The following is a 19,738-nucleotide window of genomic DNA, read 5'->3' on the forward strand; positions in this document are numbered from 1 at the left end:
TGAAATCCAATAATAATGTATTTATAATTTATCTCTCAATTCCAGACTAATCCAATGGTTGAATGCGGGTTTAAGTATGATATCTAATTTGGCTTCCATCCTGGTGATATCAGCGGTCACCCGGTACTTGCGCAGCAGATGCGCGAGGGTCGTCTTCATAGACATCATGGCGAAGGTCTTACCTGGACGCACAAGAGAAAAAACAAAGCCATGTCATTTAACGCATTGAAACATGAAAAATAGAACAGAATGTTGCTTCATCGCCAAAATAGTAGCAACACACTTTGGATATGTTCGACGGTTTTGGAACGACGTTCCTTATGAGACGATGCGAAGGGGTACCCTAACCGGGAAAAAAACGTCCGTAACGTAAGATTTTTCTATTTTATTTGTTATCAACAGATGTCGCAGCACGTAAATTCAACAATTCCTGAATCGCGGTGACGAGATGTTACACAGTTGATAGACGTTCTCGTATTTATCTTGCTAAATCACACTTACCTGGCGTTGGGGATACCGTAATCATGCAGGCGGTTCCCCCAGGGCGAGGCTGCTCCATTGCACTGCGGAGTGGTTGACCCTTGCGATTATTTTTATTTTTATCAATAAAAAAATCAAAATAAAAAACGTATACCCGAATAATTATTTTCTTTATACCTCGAATAGAACTTAAAATTAATATTTTTATAATAAGGAACTTCGTTCTTATCCGGTGTCCCACGACACCACACGTCTTTTTTACTAGACTGGAGTGAGCTTACACTAATCTTCATTTAATATTCATGACCTACCTATGCAATTTCTTTTTCCCGTACTGAAGCCAGCAAAAGCATTTTCAGGTAACGTGGTCGGATCCAACCATCGTTCAGGTTTGAAGTGCTCCACGTCGGAGCCCCACGCAGCGTGGTGGTGGAGACCCCAATAGCACAGAGCGACACTGGCCCCTGATGGTATTGTGTAATTTCCTGTGAATTAAAAATGGAAATCAATATTTGAATATTTTTAACCGACTTAAAAAAAGGAGAAGATTCTCAATTCAACTGTATTTTTTTATGTTTGTTACCTCATAACTTTTGACTGCGTGAATCGATTTTGATGATTTTTTTTTTTTTAGATTTTAGTCCAGTTCTGATAATGGTATCCATGAGAAAACCATATAAGTCTTAAATTTGATGTTAAGTATGATGAAGATATGTAATCATCCAATGGTACGAATCCAAAAAACCTTAATAGGAGTTGAGAAGCGCGCAGTTGATGAGGAAGTAGCAGAAATAGGTCGAGGAGGTTGGATTATTTTTTTGATGAACAGTTTATCATTTAAATTCTTCATCTTTCAAATGTTTTGTTCTAGCGCGTAAGATAACTAGTGGTGGTAGGGCGCGCGGGTAAGTACCACCACCCCCCCTATTTCTGGTGTGAAGCAGTAATGTGTTTCGGTTTGAAGGGTAGGGCAGCCATTGTAACTATACGGAGACCTTAGAACTCGTATCTCAAGGTGGGTGGCCGCATTTACGTTGTAGATGTCTATGGCCTCCAGTAACAGTAACCACTTAACACCAGGTGGGCTGTGAGTTTGTCCAACCGTCTATGCAATAAATAAAAATTAAAAAACCATATTTACTAAGTTTAACATCGCAGTCGGTGACCCGTGACACCACTGGAGCGATTGGATAAAGCCTCATGGTCTCCTTGATCGTCGCCTCCAAGTATACCAAGCTCGAGAGGTTCTGTTTCGTGACGTCATCAGAACCTAGCACCTGCTGTAGCCTAGAATACAATAACTGCATTGACCAAGTTTGTTTAATGCTCTAAAATATAGGGCGGTTTGGTTGTGTACCAACTATGACGACCATCAATTGGATTTCACCAGTGTCTCCTACGATGAAGGATTGACATGAAAACAGCTGATGAGAAGAGTTATTGAACAGATTTTGTGATGCGTATGTGGAACATTAGTGTCGACGCCACTGCAAACAACCATGCATGCTGATTTAATAAGGTCTGCTATTCCAGGACTTTTTGGCGGGAAGGCGAGGAGTAGACTTGTGTGATTTGTTTTATTTTGCCTATTTAGTGTTTCATCAGGTTCAAATGTGTAATAACGGTGGTTTTATTAACTGTTTAATATCTGAGAAAGTGCACGAATGTGGGAAAATGAAACAAAGCCGCTGGAAGAAGCCGTACCTTCTCGGGATCCTCCAAAAAGTCCACTGAACAAGTCTCAGTAAATGACCGCAATTTTACTAAGATTATATTTCATCTTATATCATCTCATCTCATTTCGATTAATCAACTTCATTTCGTTTCATTTCATATTATCATTTTCCATAAAAATAAAAATTTATATTAAAATAAGTCTTGACCTAAAGGTACTACTTACTAGGTCATAAAATCCCTTTAAAAAAATCTGCTATTCCAACACATTTGAAATTAGAAATGAGTGAATTATAATGGGCAGCGAAGTCTTCTTACATACACGTTGTTAGAATATAGCTCTTCCTACTTTTATCTGTTCCGCGATGAGTTTTGATGAGACATGAATGTGAAATCTCATTAGTATTCTTTTTTTTTTATTGCTTAGAAGGGTGGACGAGCTCACAGCTCACCTGGTGTTAAGTGGTTACTGGAGCCCATAGACATCTACAACGTAAATGCGCCAGACACCTTGAGATATAAGTTCTAAGGTCTCAGTATAGTTACAACGGGCTACCCCACCCTTCAAACCGAAACGCATTACTGCTTCACGGCAGAAATAGGCGGGGCGGTGGTACCTACCCGCGCGGACTCACAAGAGGTCCTACCACCAGTAAACTATTGTGTATAAAAAAAATAACTATTGTGTTTCTTTATTGCGAGTTGCAAACGCCATGAGCACTGGTAGATCGTGTGAATAGGTAAATTACAACGTGTGCAGCATACATAGAGCCGGTTTTAAATGCTGTATATGTATAACTTTTATTTTAAGTAAATAACGATCTATTTCCAGTTCCAACAATACCTACTCCTCATAAATTCGTTGTTGCACCGGAGGATGCGACCCGACACACATAAGCGTATAGAGAAGCGTGTATGGTACTGTGTCGTGGCCGGCCGCTATGAACGTGGCGAGCTCGTGTATTACCTCCATATCTGAAAGCCCTTTTTCTTCTGCTATTTCTATTAGCAGATCTATGAAGGGCTTTTGCTCTCCTGCAACCATAAAAGCACTATTAAAATATATTACCATAACACTACTTAGTAGAATCAGTCTGTAGGTACTCGGTTGAGAACCACAATTGTTAATAAGCTCCTAGAGTCACTGAGTTCCTAGTAACCCTAATCACCTCGATTTATGTTACTACCATACTACTTATACCACTGTCTGTTAGCTGTGGCCACAATCCAACCATACTTTTTCCTTTTCCTCAATGTTTCTTCTTCTTCGACTACTTTTTCCTTCATTCCTGATCTAGAGTTAGCTGATATAGGCATTCGTAGCTCTCTTTAAAGTCACCACGTGCCATGAGGTTAGAGCCTCAAATTATATTGTTACGCCGGTAAGAGTAACGCCATCTATCGCCGAATAGTCGAACGAATATCAAAGGATCTAGTAGTACCTAGAACGCTCGAGAAGTACAACGCCATCTATTGTCAGATAGCGGAAACAATACTAGAGATGTGCGGAATATTCTCGATAATTCTAGGGATGGGGTATCGGCTATAAAAGCGTTGCAGAGATGGCATGCAGTCAGTTAGTAATCGAAACTACTCGAAGCGAAACAGCGAACGGATCACCTGAAGCGAAGCGAAAGAAACGAATTGAGAGTTTTAAAGTGTTTGTGAAGTCTTTTAAGTGTTATAGTGTTGAATACAGTTTTTAATTTGTAATTCGGTAGAATTTTATTTATCCCGAACCCCAGCGCGTAACAATATTATGTATAACGGCTGTCCCACTCTTCATACAGAAATGTATAGCCGCTTCACAACAGAAAGAAGCGCGGTGGTAGTACCTATTGGCGGACTCTCAGTATGCACTGACAAAAATTAATGGTGGACTCAATGGACTCTGGTACCGTTTATCATCAGGCTCACGTCGAATTCGTTTACTAGCCCTATACCTTTTTCGTAGCAGATATCTACAGTCAAGCCTTCTGTGGATCTTTTGCTTATTGTTATTAGTTTTTTTTTATATAATTCCGGTTTAAGAATAGAAAACAAATTAATATCTCGTGTAAGTATTCAAGATTAGCACCCCACCAGCATACGAAGTTGTATCGGAACCGTCAAGGTCTATATATTTGCGGACATTAAATAATTAGATAAATTCAATTAGTCGTAGTTACCCGAACAATCCTGCGTCCCATTTTCCAAATTCAATCTTCTTATTTCTTTTCTGTTCTGGAGCACCTAATAACATTAATACATTTTATTTCGATAATCGCACAGCATCCTGACGGTGATGGTACACTACCATTGAAACTATTTCAGTTGAACAGCCGTAAACTTATAGTATCTATATTTCAATAATGCGGAGTTTACGTTACGAAATTAGTGTCATGCATGTTGAACTCAGTTTCACGAAAGTAGTTTCGCTTCAAGCGTTGAAAATGGCAAACCAATGATGGAGTACAGAAAAAAATATAGATCTTATTAATGAATATCAATGACAAGGGTCCCGAAACACCTATAGTAAAAAATCAAAATTATCTTCACTCATTCGAAAATAGTTTTTATAACTCTCAGGATCTTCATCTGCTAATTCAGAGACTAACTTCATTGCACCTAAATGCCTTCTTGTTGACCATCCTCGAATCTACCAACTTTTTTTTTCTTGAGTCTTTTTTTAATTTTATAGGTATATAAACATTTCTTTAGCTACATTGAATATAGCAAATTATAGCTTTGATGCTGAAGGCGCCATGGTTACTGCGATACTGTTGATTTCGCGACACTAATTTTTTAACGAAATTACTTTCGCATATATCGAAACTACTTTCGTGAAACTGAGCTCAACATGCATGACACTAATTTCGTAATGTAAACTCGGCATTAATGTAAATTCGGCTTAATGCTTTGATAGGACCGCGGTAACTCTTCGAATTCCGCAAAGAGTTCGCCGTGCAACCTAACCCAAACATCGCTCGGAGAGAAAAAAAAAACTCATCTCTACAGGCTGGCTAAGCCATTGTACTCGCCCACCCGTCCTGATTAAACCGGAAAGGCCTCTGGACCACTATAATCCAGCTCGCGACACATTCGATGTTTCGAGAACCCATAGAGAAACCAACTTGGATCTCGATTGTGTCCTAAACGGCTTGCCCATCCTTCAAACTGCTTAGCGACGGGATTAGCCGAGATGGGACGACCTATACAGCTCGCATGTCTGGGATAATGTTGTTAAATGCGCACCATGGCATTAACCCCATGAAGCACAGCCACAGCATAATCCTGTTCGATCTTCAACTTTGTCCTGTTGAAGACGATGTCGGAATGCAGCCAGAACTTCTGAAACCTCTTTGTGAAGATATTATGCAGGATATTATTTGTCTCCAAATAACTGTTGAATTTTTCAGGAGTTACTTCTTGATCGGATACTCCGAGTATTGTTTCTGGAATTTTAAGTTTAAGTGGTTAATCCACTTAAATTAATTAAACATTTAAAAATGTTTTGATTATCTAGCTAATTACCCAAAACTGACTGTAAATTCTGTTTCTCTAAATGTAGTGAGTAAAATAATACCTTTCACCAAAATTTACAGTTTTTTAGATTACTACAAAAGAATGTGATATGATGATACTTACTAAACACCAAACGTAAAGAATGCAACGAAAGCTTATTTAATATATAAAATTTTTCAAGGTCTGCTTCTGCTGCAAGTTCATCCACCAGACTCCTGGCTTGATTATTGAAAACGTCAACAAAGCCATCCAAAATGGTGTGCTTAAAGGCTTGATTCAGAAGTCTTCTGTTGTTTCTCCATGTCAGAACTACGAACGATTGTTTAGTTTAGGCATTACTTCAAAAAAAATGTGTTGAAAGTTTTTGCGGATTCAGCTATATTCTCCTTTATTATTGACACTAAACATGAACTCACATGCCAAAACACACTATTAATATTCAAGATCCTCCCCTTACTATACCAATGATTGGTCACGGTATCCCCTACGCCAAGTAAGTAAGAAAAAAAATGTATGGAGGAGAGAAGCCACAAGATAAAAGAAGAGAAGAAAAGAAGAGAAAAGTCGGTCTAACCCACACAACCAAGCCTGCTACTCTCAATCCTGCACTTCATCACCCCTGCCTCAATAGTCAAGGGGACGCGACGACCTCACGGAGACCGCTAAGTCAATTTCTACTTATATTTATTGCATCAGTTAATCGGACCGACTGACGGGGAGCTGTACAAATTCTTAAATATTTTATTATTCAAATGAAAATTACCTTAGTCAAAGCTGGAATGTTTAGGTTCGTTAATGTTTTAATTTGAATCAATACATTTCTTTACTAGCTTCCATTCTTTGACGATCAGTTTTAGTTCTTTCTGGTTTAATTATTCAAAACTACAAATGTTTTCGACACAATTTAGCTTACCATCTGCAGTGAACAGACCGTCACCCAACCAAGGCCTCGAGAAGCCATAGATGTAACTTTTTTCCATAGACAAATTAGCCACGGTGTTGATATCCTCTGGATCAGTCACAGCTGTAAAAACATGACACGACGTAACATTTACGCTAGCCAGAAATTCAAGAACCAAATAAATTCAAGGAAGGTATTTTACTGGTAGGCAGCGGCTTGCTCACGTCAATGAGCAACGGCAACCATCCACCATCCGATGGGCCGGAAGCTTGTCTACCCGCATTGGCAATAAATAAATTTGTTTTCATGCGAAGTTCTCGGGATCAGTGTGCTTAGTGCGAGTTTTTTAAAGTTCTCGAATAATTTTTTTTAAGTGGTACCAATAGCTTTAATTTTTGTTTCTCTTTATAGAGCAACTCAGTTTGTGCTATAGTTTCACTGCGCTAAACTTTATTTTGATGTGAATAAAATAACACATCTATACTAATATATAAATCTACAGTGGTATTTACGGATGGTCCGTTATAACTACTGAACCATGCATTTGATTGACTTGAAATTTGATATCCATGTAGAAAATATATGTACTTAATGGATAGGCTAATATTTATATGAGGGTTGGACTCCCTACACTAGTTGCGGGGGTGTTAATGATGAGAATCTTTGTGGGGGTGAGAAATAATAATTTAAATTTAAATGCCCAGCGAAGCGGACGGGTACAGCTAGTTATATAAATGGCAAATGCAATGCCTATAAATGGCAAAGATTTATCAAGTAATCAGAACACACGAATCTGTTACGGCACGACGCACTAATTACTAACAATTTCATTGTTGTCGATAAAATTTCCAGGAAACTTAATTTTTTTTCTTCGTGTAAAAAACAAATTAGCATTTACGTCAACCATTTGTTAATTGCAGATTGGCCAGGTCAGTTTCTTCATACATAAGTACGTGTATGTGTTTCGTTGGCAACAAATATACATTTCGCTGGCATAATTTTTTGTTTGATTGGCGTCACGTATAAAATTATATGATTAACTTTTTTTATTGCTTAGATGGGTGGACGGGCTCACAGCCCACCTTAATGATAAAAAAAAAAAAGTTAAATTATAATTTTGCTGGTTTGATTTTTATTACACGATGTTTTTCCTTCACCGTGGAAGTCAATCGTGAACATTTGTTAAGTACGTATTTCATTAAAAAAAATTGGTACCCGCCTGCGGGATTCGAACGCCGGTGCATCGCTACATACGAATGCACCGGACGTCTTATCCTTTAGGCCACGACGACTTCTACGACTACGAATGTCGTAACATTACGACGCCAAGATACGACGCGTTGCTTGTGAAAAATAATAACAAAATTCGTTTACCATAAACTTTCTTCGGTCCAAAAGAAACGGTGACCAGTCCGCCGTTCTGAAGACTCTCCCTTGATATCCGCTGAGCTATTTTCCACAGATCTGCAAGGTATGTTTATTTATTTATTTTATTCAGAGCCTTATTATATACCGAATGAATTAAGAAAGGAAGACATATAAGAATAAAAGTCAAATCCTCTAATATTAGAATTTGCGTAATTAGTGGTGATGGGTGGCGTTTTGTGAACCTCCACGAATAGGTAATTTCACTCTGCCTATTTTTACCGTAAAGCAGTAATTCATTCCAGTTCCAGCATTACAGTTAGAAGGGCGGACAGCCAGCCGGGCGAGTCTACAAGAGTTAGAACTGAGACTCACCTCACCCATCATTTGTTGTTTTACGTCTCAAATATATTAAGTGTATAATCTATGGTTTTACGTGTATAACTGACTCGTTGTTACTTGATATTATATTGACAATTCTTCTTTTCTTTTTGATATGACATGACATTTGTTAGACATCTATATATTAATACGTGAAGCAAAAACTTTGTATCCCTTTTTACGAAAATTGCGCGGACGGAGGAGTATGAAATTTTCCACACTTATAGAGAATATAGAGAAGAAGTGCACAATGCTAATATTTTTTAAAATAATGCATAAAAGATACATTATATCAATAAAGAAAACATTACACACACTAAATACCATGTATTTGACGCACACACGCATGCATACTATTTATTGTCAAACTTTTGTCCTTGACGTCTGTTATCAAATTGAGATTAAATATTGTTTGTCTTTGATAATATTTTTTATAGTGTAGTCTTGGCGAAATTTGTGATTATAGAAGTATAAAATACAATCATAATAGTGTACAAACTTACAATTCCAAATAATTATAGTTGAATTTCGACTACTGCGGGACCTCTAGTTCATATTAATATTCCAACAATTAATACTGTATTACTTGTTAAAGAATTTCAAAGTATGTTATCATTAGGTATTCTTTTTTTCTTTAATTATTGTATTCCATCTTCGAGCCGATGAATTGCCAATGTTATGTACGCCATTATTGTAACATACATCAGGCCATAAATTAAATAGTTTATGTTATTTTCAATGTTAAGTGCACATCACAAACATTTACTTTTAGTAGTAACTAAGTAGTAGCAGTACTTTTTTTAAATAAATAAATATTAAATACCCTAAGGTGGGTTTTTTACACTGATGTCTATGGATCCTGGTGTCCACTTGGCTCAGGTGGGTCATTAACTCCTTCACCCGTCTCAGTATTAATGTATGCACTCGAAGAAACAAAATCTATAACAAAATGAAATTGTTAATGAGCATAACGATCGTGTCTGGAGCTGCACCTCTTACCGCCCGGCCTGATATCTTATCCTTTTTTCCTGACCGGCTAACCTATACACAATAACACAATTACTGTTTGCAAGCCTTATCATATACCTACAGCCGAAGTTATTTTATGCAAACGACACGTTTCCGGCGTAAACATGATGACATTCTGTCTGCACGTTCACAACTTCATTCACTATTATTTCTCATTTATTTTGAGAAGGAAGCTTTTTTATTGCTTAGATGTGTGGACGAGCTTACAGCCTACCTTGTGTTAAATGGTTACTGGAGCTGATAGATGTTTATTCTAATTGTCTCACAACTTACAGGAAAATATGTCGCGGATCATTTCCCAATTAAATATAAATTAATCTTAAGCAATCAATCAAATGTAATCAAATCTTAGTTATATATATATATATATATTTTATGTTAATGCACTGTCGACTACACCTATATATAATTGAGGTGACATCTGCCATGAACTTTTGTCTATTGTTCAATGTTTTGTATTGATGATCACTTTGTTGGTGCAACTTAATAAATAAATAAATTAATTAAATTAAAAAAAAAGGCAAAAGAAGGTGGTTCAGTTAACACTGTTCATATGCATCCAGCATCGAACAACGCTGATTTTAAGTCACCCTCCGATCTCTTTTGATTTATTGCGAGATTTAAAGCTAGGCACAGACTTAAAACGTGGTATAAACTGCAACTTAGACAACTATTTTGGTTTTCCGTACCTATTCTCTGATAGCCTAAGGGGATATTCCAGTAACGCTCTGGCGGCAGCGTTACTTGCGAGAAATTGCTAACACTAGCCCTAGCAAGAGCAGTGCTTCGCAGAATCTACCACCTTATCGGAATCGCAACCAGCTGAGATCCAGCGAGAAACTCAGTGGACTGACATACAACTACACAACGATCTTCTATAAGCGTAAATGAATACTAATGAATACTCACGAACACTGTCTCCAACAAACAAGTGCGCATGTCCAATAAAAGGTAGCCTTCTAGACAGTTCCGGAAGTTTCGCATTACGTCTCAGACTTTTCTCGAAATAGACGATGCAGACAATAATTACGAACAAGTATACCGCTATAAACATGTTGAGGCTTCAGCTGAAATTTAGAGGTTGCATAGCATTAGCACAAGTGAGTTCATCTTCCGTAAGAACAAGATGAACGTCAGTAAATTTCACGGAAATTGTTAGCGAGCAGACTCGACCTTGAAAATGTATAAGAATGCACACACAATAGCGACGTCATTTAGCGACATTTAACTTTACTTATCGAATACGATTATGCAGACTTCTTCAGCTCAGAGGCGACAGACCCTACTAGACTTTCTTTTTTATATGCTTTTATTAGCTTCAGAGGTATGTATGTTAATATGTAACGGAATCTTTGAAAATGATTTTGACCCTCTCAAAAAGTCGGTGTAATTCGAAATTTGGTATGCTTATTAACGACCGATGACAATTCAATATTTAAAAAAAAATTGAAAAAATTTAAATTCAACTAAAAAATGAAAAATAAATAATAGTTTAAAAAAACTAACAAAATACGCTTTCATAAAAATCCACCTAAAAACTTGAAAATAAATTTAAATTAAAAATAGACAAAGGAAAAATGATTTTATTATAAACAAAAGCGTGGGGTGCATGGTATCAGTAGTTATAAATATTTTATGAACACATATGCGTAGAAGGGTTTTTTTTTCATTATTTAATTGTCTATAAAAGCGTATTCTGTTAGTTTTTTAAGCTATTATTTTCTAATTATTACCTTTTTTGTGGTTGACAAAAATATGTATAATCTTATTGCCACACCTGAGAGAGCTGCGACAGACTCACGAACTGTGTAAAGAATGGAAACTATAGTGCAGCACGTCGAAATTAAATTCGTAACAGTTGTAGAATACACTAGCGGCCCGCTCCGGCTCCGCTCGGGTCCTTAACAAAAATTGCAACGATATTTGACGTTGTTTTATTTTTTTAAATAAAAGAACACTTATTGCGGCTTTACTACAATAGTTAGACATATGCTGTTGCGACACTTTTTGTAATTAATAATGTGTTCTACAAAGTCGTAGTACTTACATTATTCTATCATCAATTGTTTTCGCAGGGCAAGCGATGTAAAGAATACTTTAGGTAATTTTTTTAACTCTTGGGTTACATTATTGGAGTTTTAGTAAAGCTCTCAATTTTTTTTCAAAAAAGATTATGCCTATGTCACTCGGGAATAGTGTAGCTTCCAAACAGTGAAAGAATATCTCAAGTCGGTTCAGTAGTTTCGGAGCCTATTCAATACAAACAAGTAAACAAATCTTTCCTCTTTATAATATTATAAGTATAGATTACTCACTACACTGAATACAATGTCAAGGACATGAATTTAATCAGTAAACATTTTCCTCGATCACACGAATTCAACAGCAGAACTTGAACTGATTTTACGAACACATACCTGGTAATAAGTATCGTGAAAACGTGAGTGGGGATAAAAATTGGTAAATAAGTAAAAAAAGGACGAAGTGTGTGACCTTCTCCACTGTAGGGTTCCGCGGCCAAGAAAATGTTACAAGTTCGATTTTAAAGTTATTCAATACAATAAAGTATGATTTTATACCAGAAGGAAAGTTTCAAAGCTACAGTTTTTACTGGTGGTAGGACCTCTTGTGAGTCCCCGCGAGTAGGTACCACCACCCTGCCTATTTCTGCCGTAAAGCAGTAATGCGTTTCGGCCCGGTCATCGTTCTCTTCCGGTCATCGTTCTCGTCGAACCCGTCGATTGAGACGAAGGGCTCGACGAGTAAATTAACCCTCAGACACAGCCCACTGAGTTTCTCGCCGGATCTTCTCAGTGGGTCGCGTTTCCGATCCGGTGGTAGATTCTGCGAAGCACGGCTCTTGCTAGGGTTCGTGTTAGCAACGTCATCAGGTTTTACCCCGTGAGCTCACCTACTAGTTAAGGCGACGCTGATATAGCCTTCAAGGCTATCAGCTTAGGTAGGAAAAAAAAGCGTTTCGGTTTGAAGGGTGGGGCAGCCGTTGTAACTATACTGAAACCTTAGAACTTATATCTCAAGGTGAATGGCGCATTTACGTTGTAAGTGTCCAGTAACCAGTTAACACCAGGTGGGCTGTGAGCTCGTCCAAGCCATTTAAGCAATAAAAAATAAATAAAAAGGAGACTTTTACTTAATTTACCGGTTTTTGGAAACAACTACCACACTAGCTCTACTGTTCACATTGTATGGTACGTACCGTGCTACTTGGGTATACAACTGTGAGTAGAAAACTACGCATTTTTTTATTGCCCTTTTAGGCAGACGAGCACACGGCCCACCTGATGGTGAGTGGCTACCGTCGCCCATGGACTTCAGCAATGCCAGGGGCAGAGCCAAGCCGCTGCCTACCGAAATATGTTACAAATATTTTAACAAATATGTTCTTCTTCTTCGGATTACATCACGGCACTTTAATAATTCACACACCGGCAGCCCTTCCTAACACGCTCACAATGTAATTTAACTGGTCTCAGAATTTCACGAAAGCGGTGGTTTAATCTCGAACGACTACATGACTTTCGGCAGATCGCTGTTATTTTCTCAAAGATCAATTTGGTGAAATTATATATCCCCGTGCCGCTTTTTGCGATGAAACCCTAAAAGATATTAAACTCTGACGCTAATCCGGCACACCAAAGGTCTGTCGTAAATTTTAACTAATATTATAAAGCTGAAGAGTTTGTTTGTTTGTTTGAACGCGCTAATCTCAGGAGCTACCGGTCCGATTTGAAAAAAAAAATTCAGTGTTAGATAGCCCATTTATTGAAGAAGGCTATAGGCTATATAGCATCACGCTAAGACCAATACAAACGGAGCACCAATAAAGAATGTTTCAAAATTCTATTATTCAAAAATATTTTCACTTTCTTCGTAAATAAAGTCGCGGTTAAAATGTAGCGTTATGCTAAAGTAACTATTCCACGCCGACGAAGTCGCGGGCAAAAGCTAGTATATAAATAAAACTCGTAATGAGGCTGACCTTATGGTTTCATTTTGATTTTTTTCCAGATTTATTGTCCTAGTGGAACTTTTTTCTTTTTAATAAATGTATCCTTATAACAAATCGAAAGGAAGAAGTAATGTACAAGTATGTTGAGTTATCGAATGTTATAATGAAATGTAAACTTTGAGATATTTAATATAAGGAGGAAATTGACTTGGAGAGCTTATCACAACGGCACCATTATTCCTGCTTATTTATAGCTTTATTTCTGTTATTTCCCCACCATTCACTCCCACCGCTGTGACGAGTATCTTGGTAGATCAGCCCTCACTGGTAGGTACCATATTTTTACCTAATTCTGCGATTTATTCTTAATGTTTGCTGAAGCATATTTCGGTATAATGGATGGAAAAGCCGTTATAGAATACAATCGAGCCTGATCCCCAGTGTCCATTTTTTTTTTTTATTGCTGATATGGGTGGACGAGCTCACAGCCCACTTGGTGTTAAGTGGTTACTGGAGCCCATAGACATCTACAACGTAAATGCGCCACCCAGCTTGAGATATAAGTTCTCAAGTATAGTTACAACGGCTGCCCCATCCTTCTAACCGAAATGTATTACTGCTTCACGGCAGAAATAGGCGGGGCGGTGGTACCCATCCGCGCGGCCTCACAAGAGACAGTTTGGTCATGAACCGGTATTTATGGTATTAGAAACGAAAAACTATTTTTAGCTGACGACGAACTTAAGTAGAGAACAATAATTTGGAAGCGAGGTAATGGATTTTTCGATTTCATGGTCGACAGTGAGTGCTAAGATGACGCTCAACAAGAGTCAAGACCAGTGCGATTGGTGCGAATTTTTTAACGTAATCGATAGCGTAAAAGTTAACTCAAAGTTGTATGCAGTTGGAACAGCGCCCCTAGCGGCAAACGCAGGCAAACGTTCCCAGTCCATACTTGAGTTAACGTTTACGCTATCGAGAACGTTAAAAAGCTCGCATTAAGCACACAGACACACAATGACAGGTTAGTGTAAACTTAAAAGGCAGTTTTGGAATTATCCTTGATATTTCGTACCTGAATATGACTGTCGATTCGTAACAAAATTATCCTTTCCAAATTTCTCGATGTAGATGCCATATATAAAAAGCACTGTTTAAAAAAATTACAATGTAGATAACGTTGTTTTATAACGCAACCTCGAAAGTTTTGAGCAGCCAGTATACACTAACTAATATTCAATGGCAATAATTTAACATGGAGTCATTGCAGGGAGGCTAAGTGTGATGATACTTACACTCAAATGCAACATGATGTGGAGAGTGCATGAGAATGCGTGTGCGAGTCTATCTGTGTATTTTGTGGAATGTAACAACCTACTCACGTGTAATATTTACAAAGTAGTGTTTAAAAAGGCCAGTTCTAGCCTCTATGCCAGATCATATAGGGTCGACGTAGCATGTCCTCTTTTTTTTATTTTTTTATTGCTTGGATGGGTGGACGATCTCACAGCCCACCTGCTGGTGTTAAGTGGTTACTGGAGCCCATAGACATCTACAACGTAAACGCGCCACCCAGCTCGAAATATAAGTTCTAAGGTCTCAGTATAGTTACAACGGCTACCCCACCCTTCGAACCGAAACGCATTACTGCTTCACGGCGGAAATAGACGGGGTGGTGGTACCTACCCGTGCGGACTTCCAAAAGGTCCTACCATCAGTGAAATGTCATGTCATGTTATATAGGGACTTAGCATGAATTTTAGGACTGGCCTCCAGCCTGTCAATGTCAACCCTTGTGCTATATCTCCAGTTGCAACGTGCCATAGGGAAGGACTTTTTTGTTTCTTCTCTTGGCGTTTCATTTACTTCATCCGTTTTTTGGTTCTATGATTTGCATCTTGTTACTGTGAGCATTTATTCGTTAAAATATCGCAGTTTATTCAATGATCTGTATTTTCCTCACAATGATCGAAATAAAATTACGATCATTTATTTACTTTATGTTTTTTTATTATGGTTTTTATTGCTGCTCTGGCTGGCGGGAGAAATAACAATAAAACCAATAGCAACTAGTCAGAACAACCAGTTTATTATTAATTACTTTTTCAAGTACATTCACATTCAAATCGTAAAGCTTAAGTTGATAAACATCTGTTTCATTGTAATTTCATTGTACAGATTGGGTATCCAAATTTAAAAAAAAGATATTCTTCTTCTTCTTCTCCATCGCTCCCTCATTGCTGAGGATCGTGACTCCGTTTTAGCTTGTCGACTGTCAGCCTCCATCGGTTCCGGTCAGTTGCCTGGTGTAGTGCAGCGCTAAGTGGTCCGCTGGTTTGCTCGGAGATCTGGTCGGATATATAACTATATAAATAATATTTTAATTCAATTTGAGAATGTTGTGTTCAGAAATAATTTATTAACGCATTAATTCATATATATATAGACGCAAGGTTTTTCATGAAAATGGGTGGGTACACCTTGAACAGCCTCCTGGTCAAGTGGGTATCGATGCTTTTAGACATGAGACTGTAACTGCTGCCTTATTTTTTGCATTACTTCTGGTTATTCTTCTAATGCATTAATGCAATTAAATTAACGCCCTTGTGCTAATCGTAAGATATTCTGATAGTAATATTACAAAATTGTTTTCCTAACAGTATTATTACATCATTACAGTAGAAGTCGTCGTGTCCTAAAGGATAAGACGTCCGGCGCATTCGCGTTGAGCGATGCACCGGTGTTCGATTCCCGCAGGCGCGTACCAATTTTTCTAATGAAATACGTACTCACCAAATGTTCACGATTGACTTCCACGGTGAAGGAATAACATCGTGTAATAAAAATCAAACCCGCAAAATAATTTGCGTAATTACTGGTGGTAGGACCTCTTGTGAGTCCGCGCGGGTAGGTACCACAACCCTGCCTATTTCTGCCGTGAAGCAGAAATGCGTTTCGGTTTGAAGGGCGGGGTAGCCGTTGTAACTATACTGAGACCTTAGAACTGATATCTCAAGGTGGGTGGCGCATTTACGTCGTAAATGTCTATGGGCTCCAGTAACCACTTAACACCAGGTGGGCTGTGAGCTCGTCCACCTATCTAAGCAATAAAAAAAGTAAATGTGTAAATTTATTTTATGTTACGTTATGATTGTCTTCATCGAATTCAAACTTCGATACCTATACGCGTTATCTATTTTACATAAATTCACTGTTTCCGACGCCGGGCTTATTAACATCACAGGTCCGCTGGCTGCAGGCTAACATTTATTTGTCCTTGACAGTCGCCGGAGACGCAGTGCTGATTCTATATTCTATTCTATCAGCTCACAGACGTCCACTTCTGGACATAGGCCTCCCCACAAAGATCGGTCCTGCGCTGCCTGCATCCAACGGATCCCCGCGAACCACAATAGATCGTCGGTTCATCTTGTGGGAGGCCTATCCACGCTACGTCTTCCGGTACGCGGTCGCTACTCCAGAACTTTTCGGCCCCAACACACATCTAATAACGATCTTTATCACCGGCTCCCGTCCAGTCCTGAGAAGAACAACATAACTTTATAATATTTTCTGCGAAAATGTTCCTTGATACTCCTTTACTTAAAGCCTGTTTCTAAGCTAACTTCCTAGTGAACTTGAAGTTTTAATCAAGATAAGAACTGTAATTTTAAAGTTTGTTCGAGCTTACTTCTCAATAATTCATTTCATTTAAAGACTACGGTCCTATCTCGGCAGTCCGTGCTGGAGTCATGATCCAGACGGCTAGCTAATCCTTCGGCTGGTCGTAGGACCGTCGAGGCGATTCGTCCGGTTCTTGTGGATTGGGTGAATCGTGACAGAGGACGCCTCACTTTCCGGCTCACGCAGGTGCTCACTGGGCATGGTTCTTTCGGTGAGTTCCTGCACCGGATCACAGCCGAGCCGACGGCAGAGTGCCACCAGTGTGGTTGCGACTTGGACACGGCAGAGCATACGCTCGTCGGCTGCCCCGGATGGGAGGGGTGGTGCCGTGTCCTCGTGCCGGCGACGAAATGTCAAATGTTGTGGCATCGATGCTCGGCGACGACGAGTCGTGGAGAGTGATACTCGACGTCTGCGAGTGCATCATCTCGCAGAAATAGGTGGCGGGGCGCGTAAGAGACGCATAAGCCCGCCGCCGCCGTCGAGCGGGGGCCAGGGAGGCGTATGTCGCCCAAGCCCTGGCCCTCTAAATGTTTTGGGTCCCCCTCACATGTCGTTCTGGGGACCGGCGAGTGGAGCCTAAGAAGACGACGTGCAAGCTCCTCTGCACGCGTTTTACGCCAGAGCGTCCGGGTGATGGAAGGCCGGCAATCCTTGACCCACACTGGTTCTGACCCAGCGGGGTATTCCGTAGCTCACTCTAACCGGTGCCATCTAGGCGGAATTCCGATAGCCCGCCGACCGAGAGGGCTGGTGTTCGTGGCGCCGACGACCACCGGTCCGGCGTCCCGAGGGGGAGGGTGATGGGAGAGATGTGCTCCGCACTAAACGCTTCACTTTCCCCCCTTTGACTTTTCATGACTTCTGTGTCATGCGAGGTTCGAGCGTGGGTTCTTGAGTGACAGGAGGCTTTAGTCAGTTCGACTCCGACATGCCCCACCCTCTATCATCATGGAAATCAATCGTGCAGGGTGTGAACACCAGCATAGTCCCATCACTCGGTGATGCGCGGGATGTGTTATCCTTAGATCACAATGGCTTTTATTATTCTTTTTCTATCTTAAGTCTAGTTTAAGAGGTGGATCTGATAGAATAGCGCTACTAAATCGTAAATTTGGAAATTATATCACATTTCTGTGATTATAAAAATATAATAAATAGCCTTTGACAATAGAACCATGATAATATTCGAACGAATAGGAGGGTAGGCGCTAGTGCCACGGTAAACATCGGCTCCGCTAAATAATATTAAAGAAGCTTATAAAAGTGACTAATAATAAACCTAAACTAGTGGACAATGTGTCAAAAATACCTAGCAAATTGGTGAAATAAAAAGACTGTGAAATCAACGTTTCAGTAAACTAAATTGTGAAACAAACATAGTGCAAACAACTTTTACAAACTTTGATCATTTTCGGAATCCTTTGAATAATGTATAACTTAAAGCTGGACTATATATGTGCGGAAAAAGATGAGTATAATCAGTAATAGTGAAAATAATAACATTTTTATTACATAATATAATCATCCCATTATAATCCCATTCTCTCGGATCGTTTGGAGCCTCTGGGTCTGCGGGGGGACTTCGGTTCCCTCTGTATTTTGTACCGTGTGTTCCATGGGGAGTGCTCTGAGGAATTGTTCGAGATGATACCAGCATCTCGTTTTTACCATCGCACCGCCCGCCACCGGAGTAGAGTTCATCCATACTACCTGGAGCCACTGCGGTCATCCACAGTGCGTTTCCAGAGATCTTTTTTGCCACGTACCATCCGGCTATGGAATGAGCTCCCCTCTACGGTGTTTCCCGAGCGCTATGACATGTCCTTCTTCAAACGAGGCTTATGGAGAGTATTAAGCGGTAGGCAGCGGCTTGGCTCTGCCCCTGGCATTGCTGAAGTCCATGGGCGACGGTAACCACTCACCATCAGGTGGGCCGTATGCCCGTCTGCCTACAAAGGCAATAAAAAAAAAAAAAAAACAAAAATTGCAAATTGCTTACCTACCTACCAAGTTTATTAACTCAAAGCAAGCTACTTTTATAATAGCACCATCTACAATAATAAAGTTGCACTAATACACCACCTGCCGCGCTTTGCCAGAACGTTACGAAAAGATCGACTCGCAGGCAATATCATTAACAATTACAAATAGTACAAACACGGATCGCTAGAGGGCCAATAATAAATAATTAAAGCACGACTACCAACGAATCATCGAAGAAATTTTGATTGCGCTCAAAGAAATAAAGAAAGACCTGGACGAGCAGAGACAAGAAATCCGAGCAACTGGAATTAATGTTACGGATAAAGTATCAAAAAATGTAAACAAAATGCTCGAAGAAAAATTCCTAGTATGGGAAGAAAAGTATGAAAACTTGAAAAAAATAACGGAAAACCAAGAAAAGAGAATCTATTTTCTAGAAAAAGAGGCAAGAAAAAGAAATATAGTATTTTTTGGCATCGAAGAGTCAGAAAAATCGTATGAAAATCTAGAAAATACTAATATTAATTGGATAAGCCAATATCTTCATATTCAGCTAAAGCACTGCGACATACAAGAAGTCAGGAGAGTGGGAAAGAAAGAGGAACGACCACGCCCTATAGTAGTGACCTTCACAACACTGGGTACTAAAATTAAAAGCTGAAAACGAAGAAATACACTAAAAGATACCTATTTCTACATGAAAGAAGATTACCCGAAGTACGTGCTAGAAAAGAGGAAGAGCTTACAAGAGCAGCTACGTATAG

The 19,738-nt window shown here is 39.2% G+C and overlaps 1 protein-coding gene across 1 annotated transcript; it reads right to left on the reverse strand.

Annotated features, from left to right (window-relative positions):
• Nucleotides 1-11,739, reverse strand: LOC114253007 (cytochrome P450 4C1). The gene is made up of 12 exons (XM_089738784.1): nt 11,650-11,739; nt 11,068-11,138; nt 10,244-10,401; nt 7,934-8,023; nt 6,572-6,682; nt 5,782-5,967; nt 5,389-5,588; nt 4,323-4,386; nt 3,003-3,189; nt 1,622-1,767; nt 792-965; nt 1-182 (listed from the first exon to the last, which is right to left on the reverse strand). The coding sequence occupies exons 3-12, from the start codon at nt 10,386-10,388 to the stop codon at nt 22-24; spliced, it is 1,464 nt and encodes a 487-aa protein (XP_089594910.1). The 5' UTR covers nt 10,389-10,401; nt 11,068-11,138; nt 11,650-11,739; the 3' UTR covers nt 1-21.
• Nucleotides 11,740-19,738: the final 7,999 nt, after the last annotated feature.

Source organism: Bombyx mandarina, chromosome 26, assembly GCF_030267445.1.
Source record: "Bombyx mandarina strain Sakado chromosome 26, ASM3026744v2".
Taxonomy (NCBI): domain Eukaryota; kingdom Metazoa; phylum Arthropoda; class Insecta; order Lepidoptera; family Bombycidae; genus Bombyx; species Bombyx mandarina.

Bases quoted from the DNA above. Each gene is read 5' to 3' on its own strand.
- LOC114253007 (XM_089738784.1), bottom strand. From the start codon at position 10,388: ATGTTTATAGCGGTATACTTGTTCGTAATTATTGTCTGCATCGTCTAT. The intron at 8,024-10,243 runs GTGAGTATTCAT...CATACCTTGCAG, and splicing joins GTTTGTTGGAGACAGTGTTC to ATCTGTGGAAAATAGCTCAG. The intron at 1,768-3,002 runs GTAGGTATTGTT...ATTGTATTCTAG, and splicing joins CAACAACGAATTTATGAGGA to GCTACAGCAGGTGCTAGGTT.